This window comes from Vidua chalybeata, chromosome 14, assembly GCF_026979565.1.
Source record: "Vidua chalybeata isolate OUT-0048 chromosome 14, bVidCha1 merged haplotype, whole genome shotgun sequence".
NCBI lineage: Eukaryota > Metazoa > Chordata > Aves > Passeriformes > Viduidae > Vidua > Vidua chalybeata.
Window position 1 is genome coordinate 8,406,938 of NC_071543.1, and position 25,797 is coordinate 8,432,734.

A 25,797-nucleotide genomic window follows, 5' to 3' on the forward strand; every position below is an offset into this window, starting at 1 on the left:
GCCCCTCTGGAGGGGCGGGCGGCGGGCGCGGGGCTCGCCCGGCTCAGTCTCGGCCCATCCGGCCCCGCTCAGGTGCGACGCCTCGGCGGGGACTGCGCAAACTTCCTGCCTGGGCACGCTGTGAGTGCCTGCAGGGGCTGCGCCGTCTTCGGGAAGCGAGCAGTGATCGACCCCGAGCGGGCAGCGCCGGCGGTTCCAGCCCGGCCGCTACCGGCACCCGCGGTGCTCCGTCGTGCCGGGGAAGGAGCCCGCGAAGCGGTCGCACCGTGCCTTGCCCGAGTGACGGCGGGCCCTCCTCTTCCTCCGGCGGGCGCAGCGGCGTACCCGGCTGCGCTGTGCCGGTCCCCGCGGGCTGCCCGGGCATGGGGCGCACAGGGTGAGTGCCAGGCGCGGCCGCCCCCTCCCCGCGCTCGGCCCCCGGCCCGCCGTGACTCTGTCCCTTTGCCTCCCGCAGGGCGCTGCTGCTGCTGCTCCTCTGGCTGGGCGCGGAGCTGGCGAGTGCGGTAAGTGTGTGCAGGTCCCGGCCGCAACAGTGCTCGCTGGAGGTGAACGTGCCTGGCCGAACCTGTCGGGGTTTGGGCATCCTTCGGCCAGAAAAAAAGACGCGTCCCCACCCCCTTCTAAACGATGCGCGGATTTCTTTTATTTTAATTGCCGCACACCTTTACTCCGGAGTTCCTTTGTGCCTTTCATCTGCTCTACTTTGACTAAAGTACACTGGGTGGAAGAACTTCTGTATGCGGTGAAACAGCTTTTAGTGTCTGATAGCGTAATCAGTGTCTCTCTTTGCAACTGCCTGCCTTGAGTTCTCTTTTAGCATCTTCTCAAACCTTGCTGTAAAAACGAGTCCTTGTTCACCAGGGATCCAATCCAGAACACGTCATAACTTAGTAAAAGAGATGTAAGAAATTAAAGGATTAAGCTTTTAAGTGTTGTATCAAGGTTCATGAGTATGGATTAGTTAATGTGTTTTAAATTCTAAGTTGGTATACAGAAATAACGACTTTATGATCTGACAACTTTATGATGTAAACATGGATTTTCTCTTGCTGTTCCTAATTAATGTTTAAACAGAGTAGTAGGGGACTACAGATTTTTAAAATGTTCATAATTTTCTTTTTTGGTGTTGCAATAGATTTTCGGCAACTGGAATCTGCAATTGTTAGCCCCCTTAACTAGTGAATAAATCTGTAGCCTAAATTAAGTGTCCAACTGATGTACAGTCAGCAGTTCAAAAACATCTCTTTGTTATATTGTAATGTAAATTAAGATTGGACAATAATGTTTGTGGTGTGGATTTTATAGTGCAAATGCAATACTGAATTAACGTTAGTATAATATGTTTTAAGCATGTTCATTTTGATTCAACTTCAGACAGATTTCTAACAAAACCAGTTGAAACATGGATTCTTGACTTGTTAGCCAATGTTTTTCTACTGCTTTTGCTAATCTTGATTAAAATTTTAAGGATTTATAACCTTTCTGTGCAACTGAGAAGAAATCTTTTGAAAGGGCTTTAATAGCAGAGGGGTTTATACTTTTTATAAATAGGAAAGGCTTGATTATATTTTGCATTTTTCATAATCAATTGCACTAGTAGAATTTCATCATCCTGATCAGGTGGTAGTTACAAGCTCTAATCTTCTCAAAGATTAAAAGATTAGAGAGTTTTATTCAACAAAACCAAGAACTGTTCTACTAAAAATTCTTACTGCAGTGGAATCTAGGTAGAAATGACTTTTATAAAGCAAGTACTTCAAAGGCAAATGTTGAAATTATTTTGAGACAAATGTGCTGCATTTTGCAAACATTTATATAAATTTCTGTGCTATGGTAGTGAAATTATTGCTGATTGATGCAGATGTAGCTAACAGCAGATTTTTCAGTTCTTTGCTCCATTTTTGCTCCATACCTGTTGGAAAACATCTCTTAAGCAGTCAGATTCCTGTTAGTTCTTTAACATCTTTCACTGCGCATAAAAGGACTCTTGTCAATTAAGTCAGTCACAATAATTAAAATTAATAGCTACATGATATTTCTAAGTCTTCCTGAGAGTTTTCTTCAGGGTTAGAAAACAATGAAAATCTTAGTTGTGTAAGCTGTGTAATCAGTCTAAATCAGAAGAAGAATCAGAAATAGGTCCATAAAATACTTAGTACTTTATATGTCTAAGCAGATAATGGATTTAATGATTTCTATTAAAATGCTGTCAAACATGGCCAACAGGAAAGAGTAAAACTATATTTTTGTCAACTTCAGATACAGCAGTAGGTTAATGACTGACTTTCTGGTATCACTGATTTAAAAACACGTCCAAACACCTTCCAGCATGAAGTAAGCTGTCAAGAAAAAGTACTGGTGATAGAACTTGCACTAAACAGAGCTTTTTTAGGAGAACTAGGATCTCTGAAACTCTTCTTAATAAATCTCTGGTGTATACTTTGAAGTACTGGAGCATAGTGAAGTATAATGTCAATAAAATGAGGTTAAAGTTTTAGGTTAAGGAGTAACAACTTCTAGAAGACTGTTCACTGAGACTGCCAACATGTTGCTGAAGATGGTGTAATTTATAACTTTGTTAATATATTTTTCTTTTCAATAATCTCATTTCAATAACTTACCTGTTGTAAAAGAAACATCACTGAAATGTTGTTCCAGTTCTTGAGACTCTTCAGGAATGGTGCTGTGGACATGACCAGTATATGCAGTGGCTGGCACATCTTGTATCAAAGCTGGCTTTGATTCACAGGTCTCAGTTATGAGGTGTAGTCGTCTCCCTTTCTGTAAGAATAAGATTTTAATGTGTATCTGAATTAATATTTCAGTTAATAATTCTTTTTCTTGGGTATAAATTATTATCTATTTTGAATGGCAGTACAAAATTAGTCTTGTAACATAATCTCTGTTTTCTTGAAGCAAATGTTGAAAACATGGATGACTTGATGTTACACATGGGGTTACTTGGCAGAGAGATTGTTACCCTGGAGACCAGTTGCTGGGAGTGACCTAAGAGTTTTCCCCCTAACAGCTTTCACCCTGAAGTCCCTCCAGAAACTATGCTTCATTCATGGTTTCAGTCTTTTATTATCAATAATTTTCATTAATAATGAACAAGGAGCATCTGTGCAAACACAAAACAACAACATAGTGCTATCTTCGAGACGTTCATTGCACTAAGACAAGTGACAAAAACTTGTGCAAGGGTAGGGGAGATAACACAAAATATTGGAACAGTGCAAGAGAGGCAGGGATTTGCCTTAGCTAATCCCTGTCCTCCCCTGAGGCTTTTACAGGCTACAGTGCAAAGCAGAGTTTTTAAGAGAGGGACTTTTAAAAGCATAATCAGAGTTTGGCTGATGTTTCTGGGATGTCACAAATGTGAGGTGGAGCACGTGCTGAAAATGGTCACTAAGCCAAAAGACAGCTCTTGTAATGAAATTTGAGATTCATGTCCCTTCACAAAGCTCTCATCTGAGCTGCAGTCCTGTGCAGTCATTCTGTGCCCCCTTGAGAGCATACCTGGCATACAGGTGAGATGGTAACTCCTCATTTATTCACTTTCTGATGTTGAGGTAGTTGAGCACACCTGGAATACATCCTAGTTTTGATGTGATTGCTTAAAGAACTACTTTTAGGACTTACTGTGAGGACTTACTGTCAGACATGTTCTGTTGGGACAACTGAGCTTTCAGGTGGAGTTCAGTAAGGTTTCTTCTGTGAGTGGACTTCATGTACTGTTGCAACTCTTTCAAATCTGAGTGGGCTTTTTTGTTGTTTTGTGGTCTTTTTGTTTGGTTTTGTTTCTTTCTTTTTGGTTTTTTAGCTAATAAATGTGCAGATTAACTAGAATCACTTTCTTTTCCTAGCACTTGGTATCTTGTTCAGCAGAACATCTTCAGTATCCAAGTAAGGCAAACAAAAACTGTGTGCTAAAACCAGTTCTGGGAAGTCTGCTCTATTTTGAGTAACTGAAGCTCTGCTAGTTTATGACAAGCTAGCCCAAGTGATCTTATTTATCTATGTCTTAATATATCTCAGGTTTTCTGTGTGTTTTCTATTGTTTTTATATCTATGAAACAAATGCTTCATAGTGTCTTTTCCTTTAACATGTACTGGGCCAGTTTATTGAGCTTAACTCCTTGTTTTCAATGGCTGAAAATAATTATCTGTTTAATTGTGGATATTTCAAACCAGAGTTGCAGCTCTTACTGTAACTCTTTCCAATTCCGTTTCTGCAAATATGATGTTATCCATTAAGAGGTTTTTATAAAGTTTTGACCTTTCCTTTGCCATTTTAATCAGTGTTTATAAGTATGCAACCCTTCTGTAACTTGACTTTTACATCTGTATTTTTATATAGCCATAAACTTTATTGGGAAAAAACTAGTATCTGCAGTAAAGTTACTTTTATGAGGAAAGAGTCTACAGAAATCACAAAATAATATAAATCTCAGGTTTTATTTACCAGACAAAGCAGCCTCTAATCTGTAAGAATGCATGGCTGTGGAGACACTTGTTGGTGAAGATTCATGTACTGCACTGAGAATGGTCCTTCTACAAAGGTCAAGTTTGAATAACAAGAGGTCTATGGTAAAATAATAAGAATTATACTCTGGTTCTGTAGCAAAATAAGGAGAATTACTAAAAAAAGAAACTGATTTTTGGTGAAAGGGCTGATTTTCTAGGTCTTGCTAAGACGTTGTGTTTTAGGGGAAATTTTCATTTAAAGCTGAATATACTTTCCCATTTGAACAAATAATTGCTTATTTGCTGAATATTTTCTGTGTGCTGAAGACATTTGAGCAAGTGGCATTTTATTTGGCACTCAGATGCCATGTCAGGTTACAGCAGCTATGAAATGAAGTAATGCATGTGACTGCATTCTGAAGAGCTTTTGGGATATCATTATCCTTTTAAGGCTGTGCCTGCTTTTTGTATAGGTGTGAGAGGCACTGTGTGACCCGAAGAAGCATTTTATTTCCTCTTGTGGACAATCACTGGCACCAGCCACTGTGTTCCCTTGACTTAAGAACTGCTATTGTTATGCTGTTGTCCCTAAAGGAGGCAGAGCACTTCATGCTGGGCCTTCTCTGCTCTTTGTTCATCTTTGCTGTAGAGAATCTCTGTATGAGTAGGGTTTGGTAATGCCTGTATCTCAGCTTAAATGTTATAATGATGACTAAGAATTTTTTAAAGCTTTCATTGATAGATTATTTTCAAGCTCTCTAAAAATCAAGTCTCAAAGTAAGGACTATTATTGTGGAAAAAAAGAAAAAAAAAGCTTCAGTTGTTAGCTGTGAAAGGGATTGCTCTAGCAAGGTCAGTCTGTGTTTCAAAAGGGATTAGAAGGAGGCTGAATTGCTTGTTAGAGGATACCTGAAAAATGCAGTCTTGATAGTGACTGCAGTGTTGGCTATTGTTGGAGGAAAATCAGTGGGAAGGGAGATCAGGCACTGACATTATGAACTTAATTTCTTTAGGTGGTTAGGGCTTTGTTTTGATTTTTTTGTTCTTTTTTTTTTCCTAGATACCCATATAACCTAGAATGGTCCTTCTACAAAGGTCTTTCCATATGACTTCCCCTTCCCTGATGGTGCAATTTATATGGAAGTTGTGTTGCTGCAGTTTCCAGTTGTATTTAACTACTTTAAAAAGTTGTTGACAATAATCTACTACTTATAATCAAATTCATCTTTTCAGAATGGTTTCCTCTTCTCTCAGGTCGGAAGAAACACAGAGGAAACATAAACACCAATTCAAAGGAATGGTTCCATTGGTCTGCTGCTTCTTTGGCTTCTTTGGCACATTTTGTAACAGTTCTTGCTGGTCAGAGGTGACTTTGCTGGCCTTCTGATGCTGCTCATACCCAAATGGATACACAGCTGTAGACATCCCTCTGGTCAGTGCTTCCCTTCTTGTTGTTTCTGCAAAATTTTGATTAGCTTTGGTTGTGTCAACCTCTCGGGGCCACTAAACCAGCACCATCCACTAGTTTGCATAGTCTCTGCTCACTTGGTTACCTTAACACTGAGAGAATCAACTCTGTGAACCAAACTGGTCTGATTTGCTTCAGCCCACTGAGATGTCACTAGCTACTGTATTCTGAGCTTGCCTTGTTCACTCACTGCTCTATTTTCTCCTATTTGGCTGGAATCTGCTGTACTTTATACAGCCTCCAGCCCTTGCCTCGACGTGCTCATAAGCTCCTCTGCCTTTCTGTCTCTGTGCTTTAATAGCCAGGGAGGCTGCCAGTATCACTGCTGTTAATCCTTTCTCTGATGCCTCACTCCCAGCAGCAGTGAGGACGTGTCAGTGCCTGTTACCCAGGAATCTCTCTGTTGTTCAAATCTCTTTGAGAGGTTTGCACCTAATGTTCGTTGCTTTCCCCACTGGTGCAGGAACAAACGATTCCATGCTTGACACAAGGATTTGGCAAGACCCCAGTGTGATAACACAGGTCAGCTCAGTGTTGTAGCTGGACTTGTTGGGAGCTAGCTAGGAAAGGCAATACATTGAAGTAAGATATGAAACTAACATTTAATTTTCTTCAGTTTTGCATATTTGTCATTTTTCTATTTCCATTGAAGGAGAAAGTGTTGCTGTTGCTACCTTGTTCCCAACCTGTTTCCTTAGCATATTTTTTTTTGGCTGGTAGACAGATCAAAACCTGCAGCTTTCTAGAGATTAGGATGAAGTGTTTGCACAGAGTAAGCTGAAAGCCAACTGCATAAATTAATTTCTAGCACTGTTTGGAGGGTATTGACCTAAAAATCAGAGGAGAGGAAAATGAAAATGAAGTTAAGCAAGAAATGGACTTATGAATGCTCCTGTGCTTTTTCAAATCTCCACAAATTAAATGTCACCAACTCTTTTTGCTAGCAGCATCACTTTAAAGCTCTGAATAGTGACAAGTCAGTGCTTTGTCTTTTCACAACTTTTAAAAATTACTGCATGTACTTTACCTGCTCACATTGTATTAGAGTGTTTTCAAATCAATTTCTCACATTCCTTATCCATTTGTTTGAATTATTGAAGTTATTTTTTTTATTAAGGTCATGCCCCCACAAGTAGTAAGGGATCTCTCTGTGGACATGAAATGATGCTTAGTTCTTAAAATAATTTTTAAACCAAAGAAGTTTTCCTCAGAAAACTATAAAATTGTAAAAGAAATGATGAAATTATTACTCTTAATACTTTAAGTTAAAGTCTGTTTTGAATTTGTAAGGTGGCAAGTCTTTTTTTTAGAAATGCACATATAAATGCATATCATTACTGTAACAGAGTTAAATAGATTAACTGACACACTGAATAATTGCTTGATTGTCCCCAAGAGAAGCCAGGACCAAATTTTAAAGTTGTAATAGTTCTACTTATATAAAACTTCTGTTGTGAAGTATTGTGCAGATACCACTTGCTCTGTAAAATATATATTTGAAAAAAAAATTTTAAAGCAATTTAGAATTATTGCTACTACTGTAGTAGAAACACATCAAAACAATAGGAAGGTGAATCATTGTCTTGTACTTGGATGATTAAAGCTATCCACAAAGCAGGGTGTAACTCAACTGGAAGAACATAGCCTGCAGGAGCAAAAAGCAAGCTTGGAAAATTAAGAATTTATAGTACTCTTCAGACTTTTCCATAAAAGGAGCCTTTGGGCTTTCAGCTTCAGCCTTGTGAAGTTTTAGGCTATTATCAAAGTGTGTGTGAGGGATTGAGAAGTTGGAACATTATTTGTAAAATCGATGTATCTCTGTAACTGCCTCTCCATGAGGTGCAGCATATATGAAGTGTGCATTTGGCTGGAAGGTGAGGTTGGCAGGTCCTGTATTGCACTGCACAGTGTATACAGCATTTTGCATAGAAAATGCTGAACCTTTATTACCAGAAATGATAGAAGTGTGCTGACTCCTGTTCTTGTGGGATAACTGAGGTGATTTCTAGTAAGCCCTGGGTGCCTGAAGGAAGGTGCTTTGTTCCTTGGGGTGCTTTGGAAATGCATATGTTTTTTGCTCTGCTAGGGAAATATGTGTGACACAAACAAATTGCTTGATATTTAGCAAAAGTTTTCTGTCTGTTTTCATCAGAAACACAGTTTTTTAAAACACATGTCTCTTCTTGTAAACTTTGTGATCATTTTTTACAAAGGAAAAGTAATGCATTTTTAATGTAATAAAGTAGTTTTGGATTAAACTGGAAACAACCTGTGAAATCTCTTTCTACTTACGGTGCTTGGCTTTTTGCTGTGACTTGAAAAGATGTATGATGTAAGAAAAATGTAGAGAAAATATGTTAATATGATGATTAAAAGAAGAAGCTTTCAAACCACTCCTGTAACAAATGTGTTCTTGTCACCAAAGTAAATGTCAGATCCTTAGTCTACTTTTACCACAAATAGTACAAAAAATTTCCTTGAATACCACAGAGGTTTTAAAGTTAAATGAGTTTGTGACCATAAACAGAATAGTTAATGGTCTCTTCAGTGTAGTGATTATATGGTTTGCTCTGTGGTACTTTTAACAACCTTAATCTCTGTGAATGTATAATCTTGTTAGGATTAAACCAGAATCTGCCTAGATAATTAGAGTGAGCTTCAAACTGTGGTTTGACCTGTATCTCTTAGTGGAGCAATTTCCATGTGAATGTATTGGCCCTGGGGCGTGTGCAGAGTTGGGAGCCTGCAGCAGAGTCTCAGGGAGATGAGGAGCTCCCATCCCTCAAGTGTTCCGTGGAAAACCACACGGGAGGTTTTGCGGGCTGCCCTTCTGGGACGGTACCAGCGGGCGGCTGGGTCAGAACAGCTTCTCATGTGGCACAGCACGTTTGCCATTGGAGGTAAAATGTGTCTGCAGACCCTCCACTGTGCAGAGTTGCAGGATAGGTTGAATCCTGAAACCAGCGTTCCTGTTGAAGTTACAGCAACATTTAACGTGTTTCGACCCTTCTCTAGGGTTTATTTGTTAAATTAATTTCACACCGTTTCCTTATGCAATACAAAGAAACAAGTTGCAGTTTTTGCTTTAATCACTGATCGCGTTGCTGTTGCTGTGTTGTGTTTCACCCCTGAGCGATTTTCAGGTGTCCTTGCACTGGGCCAGGCTGAGTACTGGTATTACTGACCTGGATCTGTGAAGAAGGCTTTGCCTCAAGTCATGCATCGAGTTTTGCTTCTTTGAACTGTTGCACCGTGTGCTTTGTATGCCCTAAGGCTCCTCTCTAAATGAGGGACTTGTACAATCTGCTTTTGGAGATCTTGAAAGCTTGAACCTCTAACCAATAAGGCATAAACCAGTAAAAAGTTAATTATGGCTACTTAATGACTCACCATTCAATTGCACTTTCTTCTATGGGCAAGCATAAGACTGGGAAGTTTCCCAAGGACCTGCTTGATTTTTATCTTCCAGGTTTGTGCTATCCAGCCAAGTTCTGCACATCTTTCAGAGAGGAGGGGCAAGGATTAAAATCCAGCTACTGAGTCTTAACTACAGTCTGTCAGTAGTAGAGTAGAATTAATTAATATTTATATGAGATCTCTAGTACTACTATAACTTTTCAACCCCATTCAAAGATAATTTATGAATCACAAACTAAAATGTTTACAAAGTATTTTGGATAGAAGTAAATAAAGGCTATGAAAAAGCAACTTGAAGGTTTTTTTTTGGTTGTTCAGTTGAAGTTTTTATTTTTTACTAAGTCCCTGTCCACATTTGGAATTATCGTTTTACAGTTTTCTCTGCACAAAAGACTGTCAGCCCAGGCATCTTTGTGCAGTGATATTGGCTACAGATTTTATTTCGATTATATGACAACATTGAAGTTACCAGAGATAAATTTTTCTTAAGTAGTTCTTTGTTTTCTATATATAATAATAAGTATTCTTTGTGAATAACCAGTCAAAATACTTCCAGCGTCTGTTCCATCAAGATGTGTTCTTATAATTTCCATTAAAGAAATTCCAGTGAGAAAGTTACTTCCCTCCCCTTCATTCTGGTGTAATGAACTCACTCAGAGGAGGGCAGAGGGGTACCAGGTTTCAGGCCTAAATTCCTTTGCCAGAGGAATGTGCAGTGAGACACAGGTACAGACTAGCTCCACGACATACTTGTTTAGAGGGGCCTTTCTGCAACCCAGCAGCTCACAGATCTCAGATTTACAGCACTTCCTTATCTGGTTTTGTTTTAAAAAGTGAAAAGCAGGATTAGTCTTTGTGAAGAATGTCGAGAGTTTTCTTTAATTTTCAAAGGGTGGATACTTTTCTAGATAGGCAGTAGAAGTGTTTTGTAAGACCCTTAAAGGCTGTGTGTGTGATTGTGAGAAAGGTGGAGATGCTTGAAAAGCACTTACACTGCTATCAGGTGTACTCTGGCTACTGTGTTCAACTGAGGTCACTGAGAATTTAGTCTGTGTCACTGCGGGCCTCACTTTCTTTTGGAATTGTATTTAATGTCTGGCATGAGTAATCCTGATTTTCTTTATATATCGAACGTCAGTGGCATCTTCAACCTGCTTATTTAGATGTTACCTCACACTGTATCAAAGTAGCACCAGTGTCAACTTGTATCTCCAAGAAGTTGCACGGAAGCGCTGAACTGCTTCCATTACGTTCTTCATAAAACTGCTATGGGAAAGGAATTCAAATTCTGTTTGGAACCAGATTATCTCTGTAAGATGAAACCACCACAATTCAATTGCTTGACAGAGTTGTGAAATTTACTGTGCTTGCTCAGTTTATAACCACTGCAGCCTCTGCTCTTGATAAGCCTGAAATCTCTAATTCCTGTGTGATGATATCAAGAAACTGTAGCAGGATATTGCCTTCTATCAGATATTTTATGGTTAGGGCAGGAAGCTAGTATTTTTGTAGATAAAACACGAGGACTTGATTGTGGCATAAAGAATCCTAGATTCTATTATCAAAATAGCTCAATGAATGCCTTTGTGTAACTTTCTTAAATGCTCCATACCATGTTTGTAGCTATCTGTAAAATAATCATACTGCTTCAGTGGTTTGTATGCCTGTTTATCAAAAATTGCATGTGTTTTTCCTTTCTTTCAAGGCATTGTGCTGGAGGGAGCTGCTCCCAGAGGGGAAGGTATGCCTCAAGGCAGAAAACTCTTGGTAACACTCAAATTTAGTGGGGAGTTCAATGAGCACTGATTTGTGTTTTCCTCAGGTTCCTAAGGTGGTTCAAGTATTTTTCTTTCTTGAGTTTTATAACTAACCTACTAGCTCTTCTAATATGTATGAATAGAAAATTATGATAATAATGTACAAAATATATATTTTGTAAAAACTGATCTGAATGCAGGTTTGAATTTCAGTTTTAATTTCACAAAACTGAAGACTTTACCTAAATCTTGTTCTTTTCTTTACATGTATTCTACTCAGGGGCCATGAGGCTGGCTAGAAATTGGTATTACTTAAAAAATTAGACTGTACCAAACAAGTAGCATCTGTGTAAAGAAACAGAACAAAGGTAGTGTTACTTTATTTTGTTCAAATTATAAAGGCATAATGTAAATAAAAACATAAAGTATTATAGTATTTTGCGCAGGGATACAGGTGATGACACATTTTTTCCTTGATGTATTACAACAGGGTTGGGTTTAAAAGCACCAAAGATTTAGTGTCTTTACTAGCTTTAGAAAGCTCTTGTTTTAACAGTAGCACATGCTATTTTTTTAATATATAAATAATATATATTTATATATCTATATTTAATATATAAATAGCACATATTTTTTTTTAATATATAAAATAAAATATCAGTTTCTATCCCTAAAGCTTATTTGAGGAAATGAGGAGAAAACAAAGTTCTCTTTAAAGTATCAGCATTTCTTCCACGGCTTTTAGGTCAGGTGCTTGCCTGTAGGGACCTGTCATGTAACATCTGGATGTTTGACTTAAGAACTGTTGAGGAAATCAGAAGAGGAAATCAGGAGATGGTTTTCCTGAGACTGGATTATCTCAGACCTGTCAACTGTGTGGTTTGCTGCGTCTTTGTAGGAAGTAATTGGCACCTGGGCCTGTTTGATTAGGATATCTGACAAGCTGGATGGAGATCTGTTTAGGAAGGTCAGAGTTGGACAGCAGGAAAGAAAAATATAAATCATACTTTCTGGCCTGCAGGATCTGCTGTTTTGGTTATATCATATTTGATGTACACTGGACGCACTTAAGTGTTCAGAACAAAGTTCAGTTTTTAAAAGACAGTAATTGCTTGAATCTTTTCTAAATAATGTTTTTAATTGCTGTGTCTTTGGATGAGCTGGAGTGGGAAGAGAAAAGCTGTTAAATGGAGTGAGAAACTCCAGCAGAGAAGCCTGCCAGGTGTCAGGAATCTTGTTTGCTGTTGCCATTTCCTAGCAGAGGCTGTGCCTGGCCTGGAGCGGGTGCACGTGTGAGTAGGGAGGATGGAGGGCAGCGGTGCTGAGGGCTCCTCAGGGATCTGGTGCAAACAGGGAATACTTCTGTAGCTGGGTTAAATACCAATAAGCTGGACAACTAATATCTTAAGACAAGATAACTTATGTAACTAAATAAATTGGATAACATATTAATTCATTCTTTATTTCCCATTTGCGCCACTCGCAAAGCCTATGTGCTTTAAAAGTAATCAAATAAAGTATGTTCTTTCTTTCAGTTACTCTTTCCATGCTATTTTCATCAAAGGTCTTAGCTGAAATTAATTCAGTGAAAAAAACTAATTTGAAACCTTTCCCAGGTCATACATTTGGCTGAAACTTGATATTAATTAATTTAGTCTTGTTAGCAAAGTACTTGTGGTATATAAGCTGCCGTTGTTAGGACACCTAGGCAAAATCTGAAATGAAATATTTTCTTTTGAGCTCACTGCTCATAGATAAATGAACACTCATGTAACCTTTTGTTTGGTTTTCTATAGAATTTAATTTACAAACTTTGCTGGAAAATAACCTTTTGCCCTTATTAATGTATTCCGGACCACAAAGGAGTCTGCGGGGTGTCAGGGTGTACAATGTACAGCCCCTGCTCTGCAGTGTGAAGCTGCTGTTTGTCTCTCATGGGGGGAGGTTAGGAACTTAATGTTTGGATCAGTTCACAGCTGAATTTTTAGCTCTGATACTATTTCTCCCACGGCAAGTGTAGGCCTTGTGCCTGTCACAGCAGGTTTGTCTGTGAGATGAATGTGGGAGTACAGATAGCTGTGAATTGTTTTTCTTGTGGTTAGAGGAAGGAAATCTAGCACTTATCAGAAGTCCAGAGCATGCAATCTTATTCAGGTTTTACTTTTCAAAGATACCCTTCAGATAGTACTTATATCAGCTTTGTTAAAAATCTGTGAGATTTAAGTATCTCCATGTGCACATGGAATACTTTTTTCTCTGAAACTCATAACTTTGTGAAGCTGTGAACTTTCTTGCACGTTTGTCTAGGTTTGTAATGCTCCCACCTGTGAACTCAGGTCACCACATCTGACCCTAGTGTGCTCTCATACATGAAAAATCAGAGCTGAAATACAATCCCTACTTCAAAAGATTTGCAACCTGCCAGATACGTGTGAAACCTAAAGAAATCCTGGGAAAATATTGCTCAGCAAGGGGCAGTCTCATCACACCAACTGTAGAATTGCGCTGCTGCTGTTTAAGAAACTGTGTACACACAGCTTCCTCTGGTATTCATTCTGGTTAAGGATGGCAGCTTCTCTGTCTCTTAAAAACCTGGAGAATGCCTGAGCTAAATGTTGTTCATGGGTATAGTAGTGGAGTTTCAAGACTGACTTTAATTTAAAATCACTTACTGCAGTAGGAAGGTGTTGGTAATCATATGGATGTGAAAAGTTTTGGAAACCATTGTTGCTCCCAAAACTGTTCTTTTTCAGTCTTGTGGCAGGAGGGTGAGCTCAGAGCACAGCTGTGCTTTATGCTGCTGCTGTGTAAATAGGGACCATAAAAAAGGAACCTTTCTGCAACAGGATTTTATTGTTAAGCTGATTGTTGATGTGATAGCTCAGATCATAAATCTTTTGAGTCAATGATCAGCAATCCAAAAGAATCATTCTTTTCTTTTCCTTTCAACAAGAGAAACATCAGTCTTCTTGAAAACATCCAATTATTTCATTTACTGAGGGAAGATCTGCCCCAGCCAGAAAAGACATCTCATTTTTCATTCTGAGAACATTGCACACTCCTATTACAAATAGAGAAATTAATCAGGGTTGTAATCCTTGGGTCACACTAACATTAGAGTATCCAAAGTTATTATACTTGATTCAAGCAAAAATCCGTGTGGGTGTATGTTTATATACAGCTATTGCTTAGTTTTGACCTCCTGGGAATCTCAAAGAACAGTAACAACAGGTGGAAAGAGTTTTTGGGGTAAATTTGACATCATATCCAGATTAGTTGTTCAGTACCTCTCACTGACACTTTGGATCTCTAGAAGAAGGTTAAAGGAGAAGAGGATATTTAGCCAATCTAGTTTTGGAGCTAATTTGTCCATTTCACCGAGGCATGACTTGGTGAATAACCATTAATAACCTAAGTCCTTTTATGACCAAAGGAGGATGGTAAGAGGGGTAATTTTGTGAGCACCAAGATCAGATGCCTGACTGACTTAAGGAATGTCAGTGCTCACCTCTGACACAAAGATTGTTTTTCATAGTGTGCACACTTGTAAATTGGCATGTGGGTGTACATGAGAGATCTACAGAGGATGGGACACAGCACAGCTGGGCATCTGTTCTTTCCTTACAATGATACTCCAGCAACTCTAAAGGTTTTCATCCATGTAAACAAAAAATTTCTGTAGGTCCCACTGCAGGGTGGGCAGCCTGTCCACATTGCATCACTCTGGAGAATGGGGATTCAGGGTAGTTATGCTGGTAAAAAACCTCATAGAGCCATTATCAGACAAGACATGAAACAGATGAAACAAGTGTTTTGTCATTGTGGAGTGCAGTGTATTCCTGCAGTATTAGTGGTTTGTTTTGCAGCATACCAGTAAACATTGCACAGCACCTTTGGGTGGCTAGAAGAATATATGATATTCTCTGAAAGAGTGAGGAATTTTTTAGGAAGGCTGAATAAACTTTTTTGTCTTGGAATACAACCATGATTCAATGTCTAATAACTCCAATATCTCTGACTTCCTAATGGCCACCAGATGCTAGGACCTCTGGCTTTTATCACATCTGAAAGAAAGTCTAAGTCATCAGAGTCCCTGATAGCTCAGGATGGTCTGAGATATAAATGCTTCCTGCTAATTCCCAGCCCTGTCTGTTCTATCACTTACGTTTCTGGTGAAGTTTCTTATGACAACACAGTTGTGCTGAGGTTGGGATTTTTGAGATGGGGTTAGGTGCAAAAGGTTGCAACTTTCCTATGAGATACACACATTCCTTCATGTCAAGGCAAAGGTTATGGTCACTATTGTCATAACAAAGTCAAAATACATCTAAACACATTTCTTTGAGATATTTCAACAATATTTGATCTCTCCCTCAAGAGTAACTTAATGGTCAATCTTTAAAATCAGTATTTGTGATCAGTCATGAATTCAGGAGTAGTTTTTGGGCCAGAATTAATTAAAAAACAGCTTGCTGCTTATAATTTCAAGGAGGGATTTCATAACTACTGAGCTTTTTCTTTTGCCCTTTTCCCCCCTTTTTTTCTTTTCTAACCATTCAGAAAGCAATCAAATATTAGATCATGTGCAAGAAATTAAGTATTTAACGAAGTTTTCTTCAGAAGGCTTCCTTCTGGGACGCTTTGCAAATCTCTGTATTTGTGGGCCTTGTAAGGAAAATATATAAAGAAAAATGTTCCTTCTTCAGTCCAAGTGAAGGTGTCATGCTCTTGTGTCACAATAATCACCAACAGTTTGTGAAATTCTTCTCCTGGCTTGTAGTCAGTGAAGGACATCAAGGCTTTAATTATTACTAAATGCATGCATTTCCCTCACCTCTTGGGTTCAGTAGTGATTGTATTACGTCACATGCTAACAAGAGGATAAAACCAATGCTGTTTGTGAATGGGAAAATATATGGTATTTCTTTAATACAGTAATTTGACAGAAAGAGAATCATACAGTATTGTTTTTGCTTTCTGTATTTCTTTAGCTATCTAGATAAATGTAAAATACATAACCAGGCATGGTTCAGACACATGAAATGATTTTAATGTATTATATTTGTTAATGTTGTGCTGTCTATGGTCAACTACCATTGTTTATAAAGAAAGCATCTTTTCTTTTGAACTTTCTTTCTAGTATGTTGTGTGGCCAGAAATTTAAGCCTTGCAGCCCCTGAAATTTTGGACACAAGCTAGTGTTCAAAATGAGAATGAAGAGCAACCACAGTTCCCTCACTGAGCTTCCAAAGAGCTGGTTCATGTTTTAAGGCACCACAATTACCTATAAATACAGAAAATTAGCATGTATCTTCCAGGTTAATAAGAAGGAACTTTCTTTTTGACTATTATTTTGAAGGGCCAGCTTAAATTCCATATGCTGTGCATCTTTGTTAACGGAGCTTGGAGGGTTGCCAGAAGTAGTTTGTTGTCTCTCTCCTTTTTAGTGGTGAATGGGACTAGAAAAAAAGCTACTGATACTGTGGGACAGTAATGAGTCTGTGAAGAGTCATCCTACCACCTGCTGCATGGCAGGATATTGAACTCCAGCTCCTGCACAACGTGAGTGCAGTGAATGGTTCATGTAAACTCACACCAGAAGTGGAAAGAGGGACCTTTCAGTCCTGTCCTCCTCTTTTGACAAACCCTAGGAAATGTTTTCTGATCCTGCATCTCTAACTATTGGGCATCTTCTGTTCCTTTTTTTGAGAACTATTGAAGTTCAGCAATAGTTGCAAACTAGAGCAGCAAGGTTTTTAGCAGTCCTACTTAGAGGGGAAAATGGGGAGCAGCAGAGAGTCGTATCTCTTATGGAGATGCATCTACTTATCCTAGAGGAAGAATGATAAAAGATGAACTTGACTGCAGATCTGAAGGTCAAAAGAAATCTGTGTCCAGAGGAATGCAGTGAAAACTGTGCAGCACTTTTGGCAGCTGAGAGTAAGGTGGATGAACTTGGGAGTTAGGCTAACTAGAGAGATTCAATAGCTGTTTATGGGAATGGAAAGCTATTTTATTTATTTTTACTACAAGTGCCAATACAGTATTTCATCAAGAACTTTAATCCTGCAAATGAGTTTCATATAACTCAGCATTTGTAGAAGAGCTGTGAGCGGATTGAATTTTTTTTCTTTCCCAGCTCTTCTCCCTCCTTCCAGCTAAATTCCAGCCTACATCTGCCCTTCCACTGAAAGCTTAAAACCTTTTTCCTTCTGTGTGACCTTTGCCCTCCCTTTTAAGCAAGTGCAGGAGCAGGGGTCAGAAGTCTTGTCCATCTCTTCCCAGCAGCAAGAGCTCTTCCTGAACATGGGAAAAATCCAATGAGAAAATGAGGATTCATGTTCAGGCCAGTCCAGCATATGTTAAAACCTTGACACTTGGATGTTATCAAAATATTATTGCAAATATAGAGCTCTTTTTAGCCCTGTACAACTTTTCTTTTGTTCTTAAAGTTTACGTGCGTACTTCTGCTCTTATTTTTGGAATCAAAGTACTAAAAGCAGAGGGTGATTTGAACACTTCCATTTTTAATAGGTCCATTAAGAAGACAGTACTGTTGCTATCAAAATACAATTATTCATACAGCTCTTACATGTCTAATCTGACATGACAATGCCTTAGACAATGTAGGCTACCTTTGCACTCCAAGGAATCTGACAGGATCAACACCTACATGTTTCTTTTTCCAAACTATGTGCAATTTATTTTTCTTTTTTAGTATGCATGATTTATTTCCTTTTCATTCTGACCTTTAAAGAGGGACGTGAAAAATGGGAACTGCAGCTTTTGAAAAATACCTCTGAATACAAAATGATTGAAGCTGATAGTTTTATATTCAGTTAGATCTTATGAATGCAGTTCAACATATCGGTTGATGGTCAAGGTTGCACAGAATAACTAAAGAAATGTACTTCCTCTAGTCAAAATTCTGGTTTAAGCCAAATGAGTACATGTTTTAACATTTTAGATATTAGATATGTGAAAAATTGAACATTCTTTCAATTTCTGGCTCTTGCTTTTTCTGTATGTACCATCCTAACAGTTTTTACTGAGCATGGAAGCAGGGAGGGGTGGTTTGCAGTGTCCAAGCTGTGAGGTGGCTCCCTCCTGGTCTATTTTGGCATTTTGCTGACCTGTACTAATGCCAGACTCATACGTTCACTATGTTATTTAGATCTGTTAAGAGATAAATTTGTCTCTGCTCGTAGTTACTAAATTTAAAGGGGCTTATGTATAGCAACTCTGGGGAGTTGCTCAGATAAATAATACTGAGAGATTGTTTGGCCTTGTGTAGATTTAAATGACCCATTACATGATGGTGACATGTTTTGTAATGAGTAGAACTGTGGTCTTGTACAAAAAAAAGTGACCATTCTTATTTGCTCTGTGCTGGCCAATGTCAGTACTGTAATGTAACAAGATATGTCAGGATACACTAAATAATTTTCTATATTCTGATCTGAACATGTGAGTGTCAAACAACTCAAAACAAACATGAGGCTGAATTAAGAAAATGAGCCACATGTGTTCTTGGTTGTGTTGACTTCAGAGTCCCTGCTTGGCATCAGTTGTGAACTTGGATCCAAGACTTCATGCAAATATATATATCTGTGTCAGAGACAGAAATAAGGAGGCCAGCTGAGCTGTGTCACCCTTGCCTTCCCTGACTCTCCTGACGTTTTGGAAAAGTACTTTCTAAGAACAACCTGAGTATTGGGAGGAACATATAATATTCAGACAACATTGTGCGCAAGTGTTTGGCCAGTAAGATTCTAGAGCTCTCCTAGTGAAATCAAAGTTAAATGTGTATGTGGTGAGTAGCTCTAAATACAATGATTAATGACAGGCAAATGATAATTGGTGTTGTTATTGACAAAGTTTGCTCCCTATATTTTATTTCATGTGTAAAGAAGAATGTTCAGAAAGAATGTTCAAAGGACCATGAATTCTTCAAGAATATCAGGAAAGTGAGATCCTGTCTATATTACCTAGTCTAGCAATGTTTATGAGTGATTACAAGAGATACTCTTTTCAGTTCAAAGAAACTGTATTTAAAAAGTATCAAGGTTTCTTTTTTTTTTGTTGGGTTTTTTTGTGTGTGTTAGAAAGATCTAAAATCAGCACAGTTCAACTGCTGCTATGCAATCTTTCAATAATGGTCAAGGATACCTGAGCATTTCCATATTTTCTTGTGCTTCTACCTTCAACTACTTGTTTTCTTCTGCTGCATTCAAGGTGGTTAGAAGTCACAGAACATCCAGGTGTTCCCATAGTCCATTGAGCTGAGTGGGGAGATGTTATGATTTAAGAGGCCCCGGAGTCTTCAGGTAAACAGTCTTCACTGTTTAAAATGTCAGTGTTTGTAAAGCTCTCTCGGAGCTGTCTTCTTTAAACATGCTGTTCAAATTCCAAACTGAAGAAACAAAGAGCAATTCTAACCAATATCCCTGACAGAATTCTGTTTACTTTGCTCTAACAATGACACCATATATTTGTTTAAAGACAGAAAATATATATGTACAACTGAAGGCAGAATTGGCCTAATCAAAATGTGGGTGGGAGGAAAGTGAATAACCTTGTTCTGTGAATGAATGTAAATTTCTGTAGTGTGGTCTCTTTAGATATGTTCTCAGATGGGTTCTTGTCATTGTTTACATCTCATCAGTTCCTGTTTTCTAAAAGCACTATTTCCTTCAAAGACATAAAAAGTCTTTGAAGATGGTCTACTGTAAGAGAAACAACCTTCTGTCATAGTGGTAGTGCCAAGCTAGAATTAAAAAAATCAGAGTTTTGGTTGTGGGAGCACTGTGTTAGTAATTTTGTTAATGTCCCTCTGTATTTCACTCTGCAGCTGTCAATGGGAATAGTGATAAAGGTGATGAAAAGCTGTTGGCTAACACTGATGAAGTATTTCCAGCATACTTTAAGCTCGAAGTATTAGCAGATGCTGTGTATGAAAAAACATTTTGCCAGGAAACCAAATTTTAAATACTTAACTGTGCTTGACACTGATGTTGTCCTTATGCAGCATTTGCATGTTGATGTCACACTGACAGCCTCTGATTTCTGCAATATCATTTCTGTAGCCATTCTGATATCAACCATTAGAAACAGCATTTGCAGAGGAGAGGGAAAGAATCCAGCTAAGATATTTGTGCTGTAGGTAGAGCTTTTAATGCAGTCTAAGGATCTGGACAGTGCTAAAACTTATCTTCTACAAGATAAAACAGTACAGCATAATTGCAAAACCGTGGAGAGATGTATTTCTGGTGATGCTTCAGCAAATTATTTGCTAGCCTTCAGATGACAATGCACTGAAGTCTCAGGCTAAGTCATAAAGGAAGACACCTGAGTTGGCTGTCACATGTTCTGTGTACCTTTATCCCAGCTGGAGCTGGATTGGGTCAGCTAGGTCCTCTTAAAGTTGTAACCATTGAAATAAAGAGCTCCATCCTTTATGATACTGAGCTGCTTCAATCATGGTGACTTCATTCACATGTTCTCATACAAACAAGGAGTAAAACTTCATTCAATTTATTTTTAAAGTGTCAGCTGAATCTCGCAATTGAGCCAGTTTTCAATGCATCTCACTGTCCACTTGTCTAACTTATGTTTTGTTATTTTCTCTATGAGGATCTTGGGGCACTGTTGAGCACCTCACTAAGGTCAGGGTAAACAACAGCAAGAACTCCTCTCATCCATCAAGCCTGACATCTCATCCTAAAAGGCCGTCAGGATAATTAGGCATCATTTTCTCTTTACAGATCTGTGCTGACTGTGTCTGATTATGTTCTTGTCCTCCATGTGTTTGGAATAGGTTTTCAGAAGAATTTGCTCTACTGACTTCTCAGGGACTGAGAGGAGGCTGAGTGCTTTATAGTTCCCCAGATCCTCCTGCATGCCTTTCTGGGAGACAGGAGTGAGATTTGCATTCTTCCAGACCTTAGGAACATCTGGTCACCATGACTTTTCAGATATAATCAAGACTAGCCATGTAACATCAGCTGGCTCCCTCAATACTTACGGGCACGCTTTTAGGTTTTATGAACTTGTGTATGTCCAGTTTGTTTAAATGTCCTATATCCAGCAAGCTTAAATCTTACAGACTGCAACCAGAATCTAAAAGACCCCAGATCCACAAGCAGGTTAAGATTCAGTAGAGTGCTAAAACATTGGCTTTGCAAATGTAGTTGCGAAATGAAGGAACATTACTGTTGTGATTTAGTTTATAAAAGGATATAATGTGACCTTCAAACATCTGCTTATAAAGAAGAGGGTGTTAGGCAGGACTATAGGCCAGATCACTTTGTTCTTAAAATGACATTTTTGGAACTTTCATTAAAAGGACTGGCTGTTCCTTGCTTTGTGAGAGGCCCCTAGAAAAGTGTACTGACATGTGAAATTCCTCTCTCATACTGCTGCCTCTCTGGGCTGCTGTCCTTCTGCCATATGGTCAGTCAGAAGGATTATTTGCTTATAGGTTTGACAATAACAGGAAAGCTATTCAAATGGTGCAAGTTTACTAGTGCTGTACAAATGTGTTTAGTCTTAGCTTAGCTTCCAACAGCTGAAGCAAGGAAGTTTATCAATCTCAATATAATTATTTACTGCCTTATAATCATGACTCTGATGGCCTAGTAGCTAATGCATTGTTGGGAAGTATGCTCCTCTATCATATGTAGTCTTTAAATTAAAATTCTGTGCAGGAAAGAGCAGCATAAGCAGTCCTGTTGTTCCAGTCTTGTAACAGCATCAGCAGTCCCTGAGCACAGTTCAGTTTTGTGGGACCATAGACTGGAGTGCATGGATGCAGTGATTGCTGCCCTGGGGCTCCTTCCTTGGCATGTTTGTCCAGTCATCTCATGTGTCAGGTACACCCACTGCTCCCTTCCCTGCATGGCTTTTGGTATGGATTGAAATGAAATGGGAAGTCTCTCACAGGATGGGAAAACTAACCCTGAATAGGGTCTAAACCTCCCGAAACTGAGAGCAGAGTAGCTGTGGCTCTTTCCTGGGCTTTGGCAGGAGATGACTGAGGAAATTCTAAATGTTGGGGAGCAGCAGTGTAACAAGTGCAAGAGATAGCAAATTATTTTTGTTCCTTGGTCATTAATAAGAGGTAAAAAGGAAACATGGAACTGAGTATGTAAACTACTTCTTTCAATAATAGACTGTATTTGTGGAGTTCTGTCTTTAAAATCCATAGATCTTCTCTTGGTCCTGATAAACATGAAGGTACCCTCAAAATGACATTTAAATCTTTTTCATGGTTGGTTCACATAGCTTGTTCACATAGCTTTAAAATGTGGGCTGTATGGAAAATGTTTTGCTAGTTTTATATCTATAATTTTGTGTGTATATATATAAACTACAATTTCTGGTGCATGCACGAGGTGCTTTGTCTAAATACCAACTTAGAGTTGGGCACACAGTACAAAATACTCCCTTGAGAGACAGCCAGTACTCAGTCACCAGATAAAATGGCATTTGAATTTGCTTGAGAAGGACATATTGGTAACAAGCTCAATCTCACCTCTGTTGGAGTCTGTCAGAAGTTTCCATTGACCTCTCTGAATGCAGAATTCACAAGTACTTGCAAATCTTTAGTGAGGTCAGATTCTTTGCCCCTCATGCCAGTGCACCCAGCAAAGAAAAAGACTAATCCCATGAGGATCTGAGCCCATCAAAGTGAGAGAAGTAAATACATTTGAATACTTCAAACCTTGTATCCCCTATCTTCTATGAAGTGCAGTCTTACATTGCACTTAATCCTATCTAAGTGTGGGCTACCCTGTGTCCTGATTGTGGTTTCCTGCCTCTCTTTTGCTGGATCAATTGGTTAGATGGTGAGGTGGATCAGTTTATTGTTCTGACAAAGAACTACCCTCTGCTGTTCTTCTGACCCTTCACAGACTCACAGTTTGCTGGCTCTGAAGAAGTGGGAATGGGGAACAACAAGACAGGGAGAGGAATCTGTGAGAGTGGAAATGAGACTTGGGGCAGCAGCCTGCAGTCTGGAGCAATTAATGTGAAACAAGGATGACTGTATGATTGTATGCCAAATCAAACTCTAACTGGCCTATTCAGGTACCAAAAACATCCTCAAACTATCATTGACTGAACAGAGTGAGGGAAATAAGTCAGCTAGAATAGTGTAAGTGAAAACACTGTGAATATTGTCACAGCAGATGTGTTTTGTCCCTTGTCCCTGTGTGTTTAAGGAGTAATGTAGCACCCGTTTCTAGTTGCATCAGGCTGAGACTAGCCTGAGTGTATGTGCTGTTTTCTTGAAAAGAAGTTTCATAGCTGTTTAAACACTGTTCTAACTAATCTTCTAAAAACTGTTGCATCCTTTCAAATTCTTTTTACTGACCTTTGTTACTTACATTTCAGCTAGAGGAAGGAAGAATTCTAGCAGTTCATATTCATGTAGTTTGGTTGGAAAAGGTGGAAAAAATAGTTCAAGGTACATTTAGGATTTTTTTTTTAAATGATAACAACTTTCCAGTCACTTCATGTCATGAGAAATACATGATAATTTCAACAGTCATCAAGAGACTGTATTAATAATTGTCTCAAAGCAAATGAGTAAGTTGCAGAGACTTTTAACTTCAAAGTGGTGTACGAATGAAAGGGGCCTCTCAAACAAACATGCTTTTTCTGTTTAGTGCTATTGCAATCAGATTATGCTCTGTGTGTGTCATAGGTGATAATGTGGCAAAAATACCCAGGAGTTGTCTGGTGGAGGCTTTCAGAGACTGCAGGACTATACAGCTCTTTCTCACTGTTGCTTTATATCCACCTCTGGAGTGGTGACTTTACATCCACTTTTGCAGTGACTACATTGTGTTGTAGATGTTCTCAGAGCTCAGGCCTGGAGAATTGAATTTTTTCTTGTGTGAGGCTTTTAAGCAAAAGGAAATTGTGGAAATCTATTTTAATAACTTTCTTACTCAGTTGTTTGTTACGAAAGTTTCTCTGTTTCATTGTGGTGAGCTCAGATGTCAGTCCTTTTGAGGAAGATTATCTTTTTTTTACCTCTTCAGGTCCCTAACATTAACTTGGATAGAGGCCAATAGTCTGATACTTACCTAGAATTGTCCTGTGCATGTATTAGTAGTCTGCCCTCTGATATAGTCTGACTGCTGTACTGGATGTCTCTGCTCTGTACTCTGTTTCTGCATATGTTAATTATGCTATATATGAAGTGCTGTAATGATGCCTGCAGTACAAAGCATTCTGTCAGAAAACGCTGATTTTCTTCACCAAAATGGCTTTTGTTTGGTTTGTAGGCCTATAACTATAACATTATTTAAATCTTCCTCACTAGATTTTAGATTTTCATTTTTTCCCTGCTGTTCTATGCAAAGAACAATCACAGTAAGAGTGAAAAACGAGGCTTTCAAGACATAGCTTTTTGAAAATTGGTTTGAAATAGTTTTGACATCTCAAGAATTTGAACCAGAATTTGTGGCTAGTTGTTTTGGGGATTTCAGTTATTACCACTATAGAAAATAATATTTTCTAGAGCTTTTGTAGGTTTCCAGGATGTTCACAAGCCCAGGAAGGTGATGTCTCTGCATCTGCATTTACTGTCTCCTGAGCCTTCTATAGCTGAAGAAAAGAAGCAGCTAGGGAAGAAAGGAGGCTGGGGAGTTTAACTAGAGTGTGTTCATTGGCAGAACACACCTGGTCTGCTCAACGTGGAGGGGAAGTAGATGTGGTCTGTGATTATAACCCACAAGGTAATGGCCAGGTCTGTCTGTAGGTACATGGCTGTTGTAATCTTGCAGCCCTGGGAGTCACATCTGTTGAGAGCTGATGAGTAAAATCATCTTGTAAAAAGCAAATTATTTAATCTGATGTTATCTAAATAACTCAGTCTTACTGGACAGTTCAAAGTATAAATTCTTTCCACTCCTGCATTTTCAGAAATTCTGGGGAACACGAAACACTAAAATTTAACTTATCCCATGTGCAGATCTAAATTCTGTGTTGGTCCCTAGTTTAACCATGCAAAGGGCCATGCAATGGGAGTCTTGAAATATTCTCCTAAATTGCAATGCATGTAAATATTACTAAGCCTGTTCTGATGCTATGGCAGAGGTGGCTTTAGGAAATTCAGTGCAGGTCTGTAAGTTTTCTGTCCATTCAGTTTCTTTTTTCATGCTAAATTTGCTGTTTTTTTCCAAAATTCTCTCCAAATTTTCTTCTTTAGGATATAATATTATCCTATAGGACATTTGTTTTTTTTTTTTTCTGATGTAGGATCAGAATTCTTTAGTGTGTCATGTTGCATCCCTGAACAAAGCAACAGGACTGCAAGGAGGTTGGCTTTCATTGTGATCTGCTCTGCTGCTTTTTGGGGCAGCGTTGGTCAAGGGCAATTCAACAAAGTTTTGGTAATAGGCTCCAAAATCAAATGAACTTGTGCAAGGCAAATTTACAGCGTGCCTTTTCTGCTTAAGAAAAATCTCACTGGCAAACAATCTGAAAGGACCCAACATCTCAATAAGACATGGTCCCTCCCCTCTGCTCCCTGTCCTGAAAGGGCCCTTTGTTTCCAGATTTCAAGGTGGGCTCATTGACTTTCATGTTACCATGGAACCAGCGTGTCTTTCTTCCTGAATTATATTTGCTGGTAATCTCCACAGCTTTTTCAGCAAATTAACACAGGTGATTTGTGAG

The 25,797-nt window shown here is 38.8% G+C and overlaps 1 protein-coding gene across 1 annotated transcript in view; it reads left to right on the forward strand.

Moving 5' to 3' along the window:
• The first annotated feature begins 133 nt into the window (after positions 1-133).
• COL4A6 (collagen type IV alpha 6 chain) overlaps positions 134-25,797 on the forward strand; it is a 112,638-nt gene continuing 86,974 nt past the window's right edge. The window contains exons 1-2 of the mRNA XM_053956055.1: positions 134-376; positions 455-503. Coding sequence (XP_053812030.1) covers positions 363-376; positions 455-503 — 63 coding nt within the window. The 5' untranslated portion in view covers positions 134-362. The remainder of the gene's footprint in view (positions 377-454; positions 504-25,797) is intronic.